General features: G+C 43.1%; 1 protein-coding gene across 1 annotated transcript in view; it reads left to right on the plus strand.

Moving 5' to 3' along the window:
* ITIH5 (inter-alpha-trypsin inhibitor heavy chain 5) overlaps nt 1-15,160 on the plus strand; it is a 122,566-nt gene that overhangs the window by 24,062 nt on the left and 83,344 nt on the right. Inside the window, exons 2-5 of the mRNA XM_063448279.1 lie at nt 8,424-8,468; nt 8,709-8,872; nt 11,843-11,941; nt 12,253-12,497. Coding sequence (XP_063304349.1) covers nt 8,424-8,468; nt 8,709-8,872; nt 11,843-11,941; nt 12,253-12,497 — 553 coding nt within the window. The remainder of the gene's footprint in view (nt 1-8,423; nt 8,469-8,708; nt 8,873-11,842; nt 11,942-12,252; nt 12,498-15,160) is intronic.

A 15,160-nucleotide genomic window follows, 5' to 3' on the forward strand; every position in this document is an offset into this window, starting at 1 on the left:
TGTTGAATACACCTACACACTCCACTGACACATGTGGTCATATTGTCCCATTTATATAGTGCCTACATTTAATTGCACAATTCCATGTTGCTGTTTGTGACAATGGTCCGAGCTATCAAAATGTTATCTCATCAAAACCTTAGCAGACACAAATCCCCAAATTATAACTGCCTAAACTGTATGCTGTGGTGTGTATTCATATTTTCGTGACCTCACAGGCGTTTCCATTCAAGCTTTCATTCAAGCTGAGCCATACATTTGCCAACATATACAGGCTAACACCCAGGTTTAGTGGGTGAATATGTGTGTGCCAAGCAGTTTGAGGAATTTGTTTTGCTGCTACATGTCAATAGACAGCATTGTAGCCTCCGGTGTATTTTTTTCATTTATTGATTTTTTTTTTTTTCACGGGCCATAAGCAAAAGGTAACATGACTGTTATACAGTATAAGGAACATATATCATTTCATGTCAACTAGGAACTAAGTATATATTTGTTTTTAAAATAGTCTGTTTTACGCTTACAGGTCTCTTCCCTCATCGTGTGATAAGTTATATAAGTTAATGTCTTATTATTGCCAGACCTCAGCAAGTCTGTACAGAATTCTGATTTCAGCAAGTTCATTGTCAAGTCATCTATTAAGATTTAAAAAATCTTGATAAACAAAATGAGTTAATGTTCCCTTTAGCTGCCAGAGTGCTACTGACACTGTTTTAGTTATTTATTAAAGACTGAATTTGTCTGAATGGACAACATTTTGTGAAAATTACTGTATTTCAAATGAATTTGCCATTCTCATAATACTAGATAAATTGGTTGAATTCTGTCTTTCTAACTGAAAGAGCATCTTTCGGGCACTAACATTCGGTATTTTATATAAAATCAGTCATTTACGCTTGTTGTGAATCCTATGTAAAATATAGGATTTGCATATTTAACAAGCACCAAATATAAACTAGATTTCAACCGGTTCTCGAGTCAGGAACATCTAGTAAATTAACTAATTTGATTTTCAATTGAATTTATCTCAATCCAAACTATTTACTAATGGGATAATTACGTAATGAAGTGTGTGTAGTGGATGCAGTGTGTGTATTGCATGCAGTGTGTAGTGAATGCATTGTGTATGTGTATAGTGGATGCAGAGTGTGTATTTGTGTTTTGGATGCAGTGTGTATGTAGTGCAGGTAGTGCATGCAGTCTGTGTGTTGTGCATGTAGTGTGTGTTGTTGGATAAGTTTGTGAGAGGTTAGCAGTTTTTTTTTTAAAAATTAATAATTCTGTTTACTCCCCATCCTTGTCTCAGTGGGCAGGGAGGGGGGATACTTAATTCCCTGGTGGTCTGGTGGCTCAGTGGAGCAGGAGGATAATGAAGGGGGTTCCCAGAAGTGTAATCTTCCCCTTCCGCAGCAGCTCCCTTGATTATTATTTAAATAACTCACTCCACTCCCGAATTTTCTTTTTTGGGTAGGGCAATGACCATAGCTTTATTTCATATATAACTGCCAGCAACTTAAAACGGACTGTCAGCTACTGGTTAATAACAAGTAGACAGCTTCTCCCCACGATATCCAAGAGTCTTCCACAATCCACATCCCGTCTTCAACCAAGAGGCAGATTGTATCTCCCCAAACCCATTAGGGCAGACATTCCCAATCCATATGCTGGTGAGGGAAAAAAACGCCACCGCAGCATCATTCCTCCCCTTTATTGAGGAACAGTGCTTTACCCGCACCAGTTCCACACCCAACTACAAACCCATGTTAAAGATATCAAGGCTGATGTGGTTAAGGTGAACCCCGTCCCTCCTCATTAGATCCCTATTCTCACCCTCCAGGTCCTTATGTCGGATAACTATGCCCTCCTCCAGATGAACTTGGACATAGAAAGATTGAACTTCCGCCTAATCCTTTCCATCGCCTTCCCATTAGGAAGTGAATTCCAAACTAGCCGTGGCACTACTTCCGACCATACCATCACCACATCATTAAATAGCGCATGCCATATGGCTACGTCATGTTTGCATGCGTGTATCAGATCCACTGTCCTACCTTTCCCAAGGTCATTCCCACCCGCGTGGATTAGTAAAATAACTGGACCCGATACAAAGCGCTTCAATGCCACACATTCTGGATAAATTTGAGCCCACCATAAGCCTCGAATACCATGCTATCTAATCCTAACTGCACCATAAGGGATTCCAAGGTTCCTGCCATATGGCCTGTCTTCTGCCCTGCGAGACGCCCAATATACATAGGAATGTCCCAGAATCCAAACAAAATGAAGGTGGGAACCTAAAAGAATAAGGAAAGAAAAAAGAGAGAACATGACCATTAACCTCATAGGAGGTGAGGGCGAACAAAGAGCCGACACCTCCGAGAGTTCCAACGACCTAACATTTGCACAGAGGCCTCCGAGAAACCCAACAAACTAGCCTGGGTCACAGCGCAGATACAAAAAGAGTGAGAGGAGAAGCCTGCTGGCTCAACCCCCATCGCTACCAAACCTGATCTAAAAACCCTATTAAATTGGAACCGTGTCATGTCCGACCCGTTCGCATGGATTAGAAGAAAGCCTGGCAAACCCGGGCACATTGACAGGAAGCGCTGCAAGATAGCTACAGGGCACCATGCCCCCCCCCCCAGTAGCACAGATCCTAATGGATGTTCCCTGTCTGGTCTGTTTTGGATGGACGAATCCTGAGATCAAACCATCCCCAGGGCCGGCGCTTCCTATAAGGCCAACTAGCAAGCCTCAGCTGGCTGCAGCACTGCCTCTCTCCTCACCTCCCCCTTCCCTGTGTAGCATGGCTGAGCTCCTCTCCGGTCCGTGGTACAGGTACATCAATTTCCTGTACCCGGGCGGACTGATAGGAAGTGCACTTCCGCACTTCCTATCAGTCCGGCCGGGTACAGGAAACAGAAACTCCTGTACCGCGGACTGGAGAGGAGCTTGGCCATGCTACACAGGGAAGGGGAGATGAGGAGAACAAACAGAAGGGGGTGTGTGAGGAGAACAAACAGAAGGGGGTGTGTGAGGAGAACAAACAGAAGGGGGTGTGTGAGGAGAACAAACAGAAGGGGGTGTGTGAGGAGAACAAACAGGAGGGGGTGTGTGAGGAGAACAAACAGGAGGGGGTGTGTGAGGAGAACAAACAGGAGGGGGGGTGTGAGGAGAACAAACAGGAGGGGGGGTGTGAGGAGAACAAACAGGAGGGGGGGGTGAGGAGAACAAACAGGAGGGGGGTGTGAGGAGAACAAACAGGAGGGGGGTGTGAGGAGAACAAACAGGAGGGGGGTGTTGGGAGAACAAACAGGAGGGGGGTGTCAGGAGAACAAACAGGAGGGGGGGGTGTGAGGAGAACAAACAGGAGGGGGGTGTGAGGAGAACAAACAGGAGGGGGGTGTGAGTAGAACAAACAGGTGGGGGTGTGTGAGGAGAACAAACAGGTGGGGGTGTGTGAGGAGAACAAACAGGTGGGGGTGTGTGAGGAGAACAAACAGGATGGGTGGTGTGAGGAGAACCAACAGGTGGGGGTGTGTGAGGAGAACCAACAGGTGGGGGTGTGTGAGGAGAACCAACAGGTGGGGGTGTGTGAGGAGAACCAACAGGTGGGGGTGTGTGAGGAGAACCAACAGGTGGGGGTGTGTGAGGAGAACCAACAGGTGGGGGTGTGTGAGGAGAACCAACAGGTGGGGGTGTGTGAGGAGAACCAACAGGTGGGGGTGTGTGAGGAGAACCAACAGGTGGGGGTGTGTGAGGAGAACAAACAGGTGGGGGTGTGTGAGGAGAACAAACAGGTGGGGGTGTGTGAGGAGAACAAACAGGTGGGGGTGTGTGAGGAGAACAAACAGGTGGGGGTGTGTGAGGAGAACAAACAGGTGGGGGTGTGTGAGGAGAACAAACAGGTGGGGGTGTGTGAGGAGAACAAACAGGTGGGGGTGTGTGAGGAGAACAAACAGGTGGGGGTGTGTGAGGAGAACAAACAGGTGGGGGTGTGTGAGGAGAACAAACTGGTGGGGGTGTGTGAGGAGAACAAACTGGTGGGGGTGTGTGAGGAGAACAAACTGGTGGGGTGTGTGAGGAGAACAAACAGGTGGGGGTGTGTGAGGAGAACAAACTGGTGGGGTGTGTGAGGAGAACAAACAGGTGGGGGTGTGTGAGGAGAATAAACAGGTGGGGGTGTGTGAGGAGAACAAACTGGTGGGGGGGTGTGAGGAGAACAAACAGGTGGGGGGGTGTGAGGAGAACAAACTGGTGGGGGGGTGTGAGGAGAACAAACTGGTGGGGGTGTGTGAGGAGAACAAACTGGTGGGGGTGTGTGAGGAGAACAAACAGGTGGGGGTGTGTGAGGAGAACAAACAGGTGGGGGTGTGTGAGGAGAACAAACAGGTGGGGGTGTGTGAGGAGAACAAACAGGAGGGGGGGGTGAGGAGAACAAACAGGAGGGGGGTGTGAGGAGAACAAACAGGAGGGGGTGTGAGGAGAACAAACAGGAGGGGGTTGTGAGGAGAACAAACAGGAGGGGGGTGTGAGGAGAACAAACTGGAGGAGGGGGGTGAAGAGAACAAACAGGGGGGAGAGGAGAACAAACGGGGGGTGAGGAGAAAACGGGGAGGGGTAGGGCGAGGTGGTGGAGAACACAGGGAAGGGGAGGTGAGGAGAACGTGGGGGGGAGGAGAGTCCACTGAGGGAGGGGGAAGTGAAGAGAATGGGGGTGTGAGAGACCACTAAGGGAGGAAGGGGGTGGTGGAGAGACCACTAGGGGAGGTGGGTGAGGAGAGACCACTAGAGAAGGGGGGGTGAGGAGAGACCAGTAAGGGAGGGTGGGGGGAGAGCATAGACCACGGAAGGAGGGGGGGGGTGGAGGAGAGACCACTATGGGAGGGGGGGTAAGAAGAGACCACTAAGGGAGAAAGGGGGGCTGGAGGAGAGACCACTGGGGGGAGGTGAGAAGAGCCCACTATGGGAGGGTGGTTGAGGAGAGACCACTAAGGGAGAGTGGGGGAGAGCAGAGACCACTAAGGGAGGGAGGATGGGTGGAGGAGAAACCACTAGGGGAGGGGGGGGGTGAGAAGAGACCACTAGGGGGGGAGGAGAAACCACTAATGGAAGGGCGGAGGAGAGGAGAGACCACTAATGGAAAGGGGGGGGGAGAGAAGAGCAGAGACCACTAAGGGGGAGACAAGAGACCACTAATGGAAAGTCGGGGAGAAAAAGAGAGACCACTAAGGGAGGGGAGGGGAGGAGAGTAGAGACCACTAAGGGACAGGGGAGGAGAAGAGAGAGCACTAAGGGGCAGAGGAGAGCTCTAAGGGATGGAAGGGAGAGCTCTATAGGACAGGGGGCAGGGCTGGGAGCTCTTTCACACTACGCACACAGACACACAATGCATCTCTACACACACAGAAACACAACTTGCTTCCCTTACACACAGAGAAACACACAATGCATCCATTACACACACACACACACACACACACACACACACACACACACACACACACACACACACAGAATGGAACCATTATAAAGACAATGCATCCTTTAAACACAGACACAGAAACACACTATGCATCCTTAAACACAACCAGAAACACACCATACATCCCTTATACACAAACACACACTACTTTCTATCCCTTACACAAAAACACACTGCTTCCACTACACACAAACACACTGCATCACCTACACAAACTGGTATCCCTATACACTACATTCCATAAGCACACACATTAGATCATCTACAATAACACATAAGACATCCCCTACACACTCCACTCCCTGTGAGCGAGTCATGGGTGGAACATGTAGGTGGACTTATGGGTGGGCCTTATGGGCATACTCCCCATCAGGCCCTGAGGCCCAGACCTTGAGCTGTTTAAGGGGCCCAAAAAAATGGAGCTGCTTCCCATTCTCCCAGACCATTGAATTTTGTGACCACAGTTACAAACAGCCTCCAGAGATCCTATTCTACACCAGACCAGTGGAGCCAAACTGCAGCCAGAGCCCATCACCATCCTCATCTGGTTGTAAGTAGGCAATCTAGTATAATATTAGTGACACTTATCTCTAATTTACCTCACATTAATGGGACACTATAGTCCCCAGAACCACTGCAGCTTAATGCAGCTTAACCACTGCAGTTCTGGTGTCTATAGCCTGTCCCTGGCGTTGGTTCATATGGCATATCATATGGGTGGGGCTTTGTGATGTCACATGGGGGAGCGGCAAATTTGTCTTTTGCCTAGGGCGGCAAAAATCCTTGCCCTGGCCCTGACCACCCCTCGCCTACTATCACATCCTCCAAGAACAGTGTAGATGAAACCTTAGCTGATGGGGCCACCAGCTCCCCAATGTGTAGAGCAGCGTAAAAATGAATGTAAAGGCAAACTAAAACAGGAGAAATTTGTAATGAGAGCGACAAACCAAACCCAAAATCCCACAGAGCCCGTGGAGCAAGTCTATCGATTCAGGACGCCTACGGTCAGCCAACCCCAGATGTCGCCACCCCTTTAGCACTCACTGAACGATGAAACATTTTGAAACATCTTCCCATCCCAATAATTGACACAGAAAAGACATAGCTGCCAAGGCCTGCTCCGCCAAGGACACCAACGAGAAACACTCCTGCATACTTGATAACGTAGCCAGAGTAGCCAACAACCTACCCTCCTCTGATGACAGATCTCATGATCCCCTCGATCCGCGATACCAGCCCAAAACATATACCTTCCAAGAACCCGGAGCCCGTGAGTTAAAGACGAGCGCAGTCAGATTCCCAAATCGAGATCCCACAAAAACTGTGGGCACTGCAGTCTGAGCGGATCCACCTCCGGAGCCACTTCCCTGAAACGCTCCCACTGAAAGCGAGAAGAGAATCGGCAATGACATTAATAACCCCAGGAACATGCGCGGCCTTAAATAGAATATTAAATTCAAGACAGTGCAACACCAAGTGCCTCAATAACGCCAACACCGGGTGGAGCCCGATGAAGCCCGATTGACTACCATCACTATACTCATATTATCAGTGTAAAAGACTACCGGCCTGTTTTGTAAAAGAGGGCCCAATTACTCCACTGCCACTACAATGGGAATCAGCTCCAAAAACGTGAAATTCCAAAGGAGAACCAAATCCTGCCACACTGCTTATCTCTGACGGCTAAATGTCGCCCCTGTGAAAGTGCTGCCTGGAGTTATGGCACCACCGGGTCCTGTGGATAAGCCGGCCCTGCTCCTGGCAAGATCCAGTTTCCATTTGGGTTTTGGTTAATATGTATATAGGATTTGTATGGAAAAAATATTGATTTTTAACCAGATACCTAATGTTACTGATTTCAATGGTGCTTGTTTGTTTGGAAAGAACACTTTTCAGCTGGATTTCTTATCTTCTCCACTGACACACTACAATAGTGCTAGCTCATGAATATATATATAACTAATAAAATCTTCTGTTTAACAATACGCAAGTCCATACAATAACACAATTTCTCTCTCTCTAAGTCTAAGTAATCTAAACATACCTTGTAAGTGTCCCTATTTGAAAGGGACAGTCCCTATTTTAAACATAAGTCCTTCTGTCCTTATTTTCTATCCTTCTTGGAGATCCATATTGGTGTGTTTGAATGTATAGCAGAACTACAATAATACTCACAGTAATATTTTTACAATAAATGTGCTTAGCAAAATGTCCGTGTTATTTTTCTAAATTAAATTTAGGTTGCATAAATTGTTATTAGTAAGTTACCTAAAATTACTCAAAAGAGCCCCACCCCTGCTCCTGTCACCTCGTATCTGCACTCAGAGCTCCTAACTCCTATCCGGACATGAAGATTTATCAAGGTATAAACAGGTGCCATTCTATGGCAAAGTGCTAAATAAGGAGTAATCACCATGGAAACCTATACAGGGACTCAAATTAGCACATGTTGGCCTTGGTAAATCCCCCCTTCTATTTTTACCTTAATTCACAAAACCTTATTTGCAGTCTCCCATAAAGTAGATAGTGCTATCTTGATTAGCCAAAGATTGTAACAAGACAGTCTCACTGCCCAGAGGCTCCCTGTTGTTCTTTTTGACTCTGACCTCCTGTTTACTCCCTATAACCAGTATATCTGACAGTCACTATTAATCTTAAAAGTACAGGTCATGTAAAAGGCCAAAGTGTCAGGTCAGGTGCATCCCTACAGCGTTTGGGGGATTTAGGACAGACCCCCCTTGTGTAGCACGTGGGGAGCCAACTGTGGTTCTCCAGTTAGTATTTGGGGATTTAAGTGTGGGTCACCGTTGTATGATAGGATTCTAGTGTAGCCACCACATATGCAGAGAGTCACGTATGCAGGATTAAAATGAATTCTTCTCTGAGCATGACGAGTTACATACATGTTAAAATGTTCTATTTTCTTTTCTTTTTATAGGTGAGATCTCGATCTCCAAGACAAACATCTCCTTTCCCGAGAAGAGTAAGTAATGCCTTTTCTTTATAATATTGAGACATTTACCATGTCATTTGTCATATCTCATATATATATTTTCTTTCAATAAGTTTCTTATCTTATTCTAAAACCTAGCACAGATTTTATGTGGGATAAAAGCAGGCTCATGTTATATAAAATTTTTATTATTAGAACAAACTCTCACGGGCAGAAGGGATAGTAATCAATTATGAAAATGTTAACATGAAATAATTATTCATTTTAAAGGAAACCAAACCTCATGTTGTTGAATTCAGTGTGAAATCTACGATTATATCTCGCTACGCATTTACTGCTGTTTCCTGCACCATGGTGAATCGGGCAGTTGAAGCAAAAGATACCATATTCCAGATGCAGATTCCAGCTGCTGCATTCGTCTCTAACTTCACAATGTAGGTATAAAATAGGGAGAAGGGCTTGCTAGCTGAAGTATTTAGTTGTTGTATCAAATATTGATGGGTGGTCTGTGAATACACTTGTACACACATTGCTAATTTTGCAGTTCACGCAAGGTCATACCAGTGAATAACAAATGACTAATTGATTGCACATAAACCATTAGTGATAAAGTTAAATCCAAGACATTTAAGAACATTATAACAACTGCAATATCGGTCTCTCTGCTTTCGTCCTGATTGATAAAGGTGACTTTGTTTGCTTAATTCTGTTTGAAAATCTACTTGGTGATATTTAACCCATCCCCAAGCAAAAATGGTCTAATCAGTCACAGCATTAAAATCACTGACAATCATCATTTTCCCCATTCGGCTTTAACCATGCCAGCCAATGAAAGTAAATTGCATAGAATTAGATGGTTGGGTTTTAAAATTCAGTTGCAATTTTTTATCATGTTATAATGAAGATTTCCAAAGAAGAATATTGTAATACTTAGCCAAAAAATAAATAGATACAATTAAAATCTACAGATTCGAAAGAAGAAGCAAAATTACATTTCACATTGTCTGTGTTGTTTAGTAAAGTTACAATTGTCTGTAGTTAAAGTGAATTTCAAATTCAGGTCTGAAATAGCCAGAAATGCATTCCAAGTCAGCTATGCTTCCAGTTTTGACTTCTTCAGCTTTAAATTTGAAATCTATTTTAAATTCCTAACATTTCTCACTTTACTGAGTAATCCTGTTAATATAACAGTAGAAGTGCACTCAAATATAATGGGAAACTGCAGTATTTAACCACCAGTTTCAGTTGGCCATCTGGTTATTATTGTCTCTGAATTATTTTCTAGTTCCTTTACATTATCCAGTGTGAGCATTTCATGTATATAAGAGGTAGATTAAGCTAAAGTGCTGGGTAGATCCCAGAGCTGCAGTGTGTCCTGTATGTGAAGTCAGCCAAAGAGGCACTATGAAGTGGCTCGGTTGGCTTGGGACCAGACTGTCTTAACATGCTGGACACAGTAACAGATGCAGTTTAAATACTGGCAGACACAATTGTTTAATGCCAGGAAAAAGAAACCACTAGAAAATAAATACATCCAACAAGAAAAATTATTGATCGACATAATGAAAAACACAGTAACAGACTGCATATTAACTCCAATTATTGTTATATTACATATATTGTGACAAAATATCATACTTGTTAGTAATTTGTCCAGGGATCAGAGTGAATACAGTTTTTTCTTTATTTTTTACAGCAGATACATATTTTAAAGCATGTTGGTTTAGGTTTTAAAAGTCTCAGCCTATTTCATTTCCAAATACATGGCGGTACTAAACAGAAATACACAATGCTGCTCAAGAACATTTAATATCCAAGGGTGTCACCTATGAAACAACTTGCTTCACTGATGATGCCTATATGGACAGGCCTACCCTAAAAAAAAGGGTAGATCCACCCAGTAAAAGGTCGTGTTAGCCTCGGATCAAGCTCACCAAGCTTACAGAATGCCTCCAAATCAACTCCCTATGACCCACAACAAGGAAAGCCATAAGGAGAGTGCTGCTGAGGCGTTTTCTGTATAGTTAGTGTGGCCCAGCACACTGCGAGCATGCCTAATGATACTCTTGTGCTGTGCTCAATGGTGACATCTTGGGATATCAGGGAACAAATTCAGAATTGCAGGATAGGACACTAAAATCGGGAATGTCCTGCCAAACCTCAGAAAAACAGCCTGAATTATATGTAGACTTGTGCGTGCAGTTTCTACTGATTAGCAATTAAAAAAAACAAATGTGCAGTAGAAAGGTGCTATGTGAACACATAAATCAAATCAAGCACTAAATTTCACAAATCAATTCCAAATCAAAATGGTGGACAGCACACGTTTGTGCACTCTATAACAGTGGATAAGTGAGCAAATAAATAATAAATATACCGTATATGAGTTATTCCAGATGTCTCTATAAAAGAAAATATTCATATAGGGTTATATAGTTTTCACACACTGTCTGTTCAAACAAAAGATATACCATATCTTTATTACATCCCACTCACATTTTAATGAGCCTGTACATGACTGGCTTAAGTAACTTAGCATATGTGGGATGAAGATGCTTCTGGTATTGGATGCTCCCAGGATGAGATGAAAACAACAAACACCAAGTTAGAATAAAATACATACATTTATTCAACATAAACATCTTACATCTTAGAAAATCCTTTAATTCCCAATAAGAGCACAACACATTTTGGCCTGAATGCCTTCATCAGGTGCATAGTTAAAAAACTGTTCAGTCTCCATTTTTAAATGCTAGAATGTGGTGCTGGAATTTACTCACAACACACTCCCTCAGGCACTGCTGATAAGGATTTCCGTCCTCCCAGAATCTCTTGCTTCTAATTCCGAGTGTTCTGGATCCGCCGGAAACACTCGGTCGGCCATCTTAGAATTCTGATTTGCTTCTTCCTCTGGACATAGTCCTAGTGTCATTTTTACGCACTGTTGGTTCATCTAAATAATTTTTCCTGAAATGGTTACTTGGACAAAATTAGGTCCCGACAAAATAACACATGGACGAAATTGGGTACGAATATAATTATTAAAAGTCTAATTATATGTAATACAACTACCATTAAAAAAACAAACAAAAACAAATGTAAAAATTACCTTTAACCACAGAAATTAATACCACAAAATATATTTGTAATTTAGCTGATAGGAATAACCATTTACTCTTTTCTGTTTAAAAAAATACATTTAGCTATTTCTATTTGTAACCGAAGCCTATTAAACCTTTCAGCAAAATGGACTGTCACGGTAACAAGGAATTTGCCTAACATTGGTCCTTTGGGTGGATAGAATTTTTTTTTATTTGTGTTTTATATACTGTATACAGTGCAAATGTATTTTTTAGTTTAGATGGCCTGTTATTTTTTTTAAATAGTCTAATTTATATCATCAGGATAACTGGAAGCAGAACATATCATAGTCATGTTACGTGGAAGAAAGAAAATAATGGTGAAAGAAATATTTCAAGCATTTTTGGAAATGGAGAAAATGGGTAAGCAAAGATGTAGAATCAGAAAGCCCACAAAACTGATGTTTCTTAAATTCTGCATACACATCATTTTATACATGGTCATGTTTCTGTAAAATAGAATTATTTTTCCATCGGTTTTAACTTATTTCGCTTAGAAGACTGTGTTGGTAGTTATCAAGTTAATCGTGAATGTTGTCGGTGAATGCAATTACACATTGATGACTAAAGCAGTGGTATAGCATCCCAATAGTGAGGTACTATTACATATCTGCTAATTTGCTTATTTTATGCTAATAATGTAATAATGTGTGTATATATGTTGTTATTTTCAGAGAGACTGGAATGGAAACCTTTAAAGCATCTGCAACCATCCCAGGGCGGAACAAAGCAGTTTTTTTGTTGATGTACGAAGAACTCCTGCAGAGACGCCTTGGACTGTATGAAAATGTTATCAGTGTCCGCCCCCAGCAGTTAGTGGGTCGACTTTTGGTAGAAGTAAACATATTTGAGAATTCTGGCATAACCTCCTTAGAGGTTCTTCCTTTTCAAAACACCAAGCAGAACACTAAAAATGTTGGTAAGTACGTACACTTAATGAAAAGATTGTGTTGAAGAAACCTAGCATACACATATCCACATTCCTGAGATTTGTCTGGAATTCAAAGTGAATTTTGAAAACTAGTCCAACATAGCTGGGTTAGATACATTCTCCAAATCAATCCTGTTTTTAGTTTAAATTAACTTGGAATTCACTTTGAATTGCTGTCAATATTCACTTTAGTAAATATCCCTGACAATGCATTATCAGAAATGCATTTTTAATATGTGTCACCATTAAGCTACCTAAGATTTATTTTAAACAATATTTCTGTTGCAGAATTTTCTGAACCCATTTTCATACTAATGCCCTTTGTCCCAGTATCTGGACAATAGGCATATTAGCATTTTACTATGTTTTTATTGAACTCATATCTCTCTTCCTAAAAGAGTAGTTTGCGCCTTATTTTGAAGCTATATGTATTTCGATGGCAGATCATGTTTTCAAACTCCATATTATGCACTGAATGACATTTCCTCTCTGTGATGCAGTTTGAAAGACAAACCCCCTTAAACTTAAATTTACAAACCCCCCAATGTTTCAAATGGACAAAGAGGGCCATTTTCATTTTAGGGGTGTAAGTGGCGGTGCTACTAAGTTAACCCTGTAGAGATAACTTAAAATCTAACATTTAAAATATATAAAAAAGTAGGAGTGCAAAAAAATTAAAAATATGAATAATACTTTAATGAATACATGCTTTCAGTGCTAGTAATATATTAGCAAATAGCAGCAGTGACTAACAAGACATAAGATCACCAAGGTCTACAACGTCCGCACCAAAAGGAAAGTCGACCAATAATCCTTCACAAATGGAAAGTACACATACTAGCAGGGTTATTCACTAAAAATCAATCTAGACAAAATCTGGTGAAGATGACTGAATTGCAATGACAATACTCATATTTACTAAAGTCAAATATGGCCAGAATTTGGTTGTCCAGAGCCAAGCTGCAGTAATCTACCCATATCAATGCCAGCTTGGTGGGAAGCAGCAGGACTGCCCATGAGTGGTCTCTTCTGCTCTTCTTTATGAATTATTCTTCGTCATGGAGTCTATGCTGATTGACAGGTGGGAGAAAAATAACTGATTGAGAGGTGTTAGAAAAAACTTTTTTAAATGGTACTTTACAGATGGAATTTTATGCACTTTAAAAAGAAAAAAAATAGTTTTAGTTGTGTAAGGGGTAGGTATATGGTGGCTGTCCAGCACTTGCTAGCCAGCTGCCATACTGGTTGCCACCAATGACGGGGACGTCACACAAAGCAACAGCATTAATAACAGCCACTCCACATACTTTCACGCTTTCACATTACATGCATAATTACATAATTGCATTTTAGTTTCTTTTATTGATAGAAATTACAATAATTATTGTTTAACAATTATTTACTATTTATTATTTAAAAAAATAACATATGGAAATGTGAACACCTCAATAAAATGTTACACATGCTTTGCACACACTTATACAATTATTATCTCTGAAACATACACACACTCAACAATGGCACACTTAAGGCATACACAAAATTCTACCCTTAGAAACCATACGCAACACATTCATACAATTACCCCAGTTTCAGGTGATCCAATGGTCAGTGCTGGTAGCAAAGGAGCGAGGTCAAGAATCAAGCCAAAGATTAGAAGCCAGGAAATCCACAAATAGGTAGCAGGATGCCAGACGCCAAAGGTCAGAGACAAGACGCGTGGTCAGGGCAAAACCAAAGTTTAGAAGCCGGGAAATTTTACCAGGAACCAGGATAGGGAACCAGGAGCAGAAACCAGGAAAAAAATCAGGATCAGGAACTAGAATCAGGAACCAGGGCGCTAGGAGACTGGGGCAAGCACCAGAACAAACAAGCACTGACCAGGCACAGTGCTTTGATATTTAAAGGCAGAGCGAGTCATGTGACTGGCCCTAATCCCCTGCAGGCAGAGCCTCCAGTTACTATAAAGAAGGGGATCTGACTGGGCGCTATCTTAGCTATTCCGCAGTTGCTCCACTCTGACTCTCCAGTCCCCTGCCCTCCCATATCCTCTCCGAAGGCCATGCAGGATCCACATAGTAGCTGTCATCTTGTTGTGGAAGTACCTAAAGCTGAGGCTGGCGCTGATGGCGGACATCATAGCAAGGAGGGATCTGGTGCCTGAGCCCTCCATGAGCTGCCTAAAGTATGCTGTGGGCACCCCAGGACAGGTGAGTGTTGGCTGTAACATTTCCCAGAAATCTAAAAAGAAATGGTGCAAAAGATGTCCCCACGAAGAGTCCTTTGGCCTGAGAAAACGTAAAATAATTTTCAATGAGGAGTTTTAATGAAACAGGTTAAATCAATCAAAAACTTTAATTGCAACCACTCGTGATCATGGGCGTAGGAACCGGGGGGAATGGAGGAGACGCATCCCCCCAGCAAATCATGCGGGCGGGACAGGTTATAGAGAAATCCCCCCCAGCTCCGCCGGCCGCAGGTGCCCTCTGGTTGCGTGCGGCTCCATCAGGGAACCACACGTATTGCAGACTGGGAAGGGGAGCACCTCCCCCTCCGCGCAGGAGAGCCGGCCCCCCTCATGCTGCAGCCGTCCGAGCACTCTGTAGAGAGCCTCAGGTGGCTGCAGCTTTGCCCGGGCTGGTGCGTCCATG

The sequence above is a fragment of the Pelobates fuscus genome, chromosome 3 (assembly GCF_036172605.1).
Source record: "Pelobates fuscus isolate aPelFus1 chromosome 3, aPelFus1.pri, whole genome shotgun sequence".
NCBI classification, from domain to species: domain Eukaryota; kingdom Metazoa; phylum Chordata; class Amphibia; order Anura; family Pelobatidae; genus Pelobates; species Pelobates fuscus.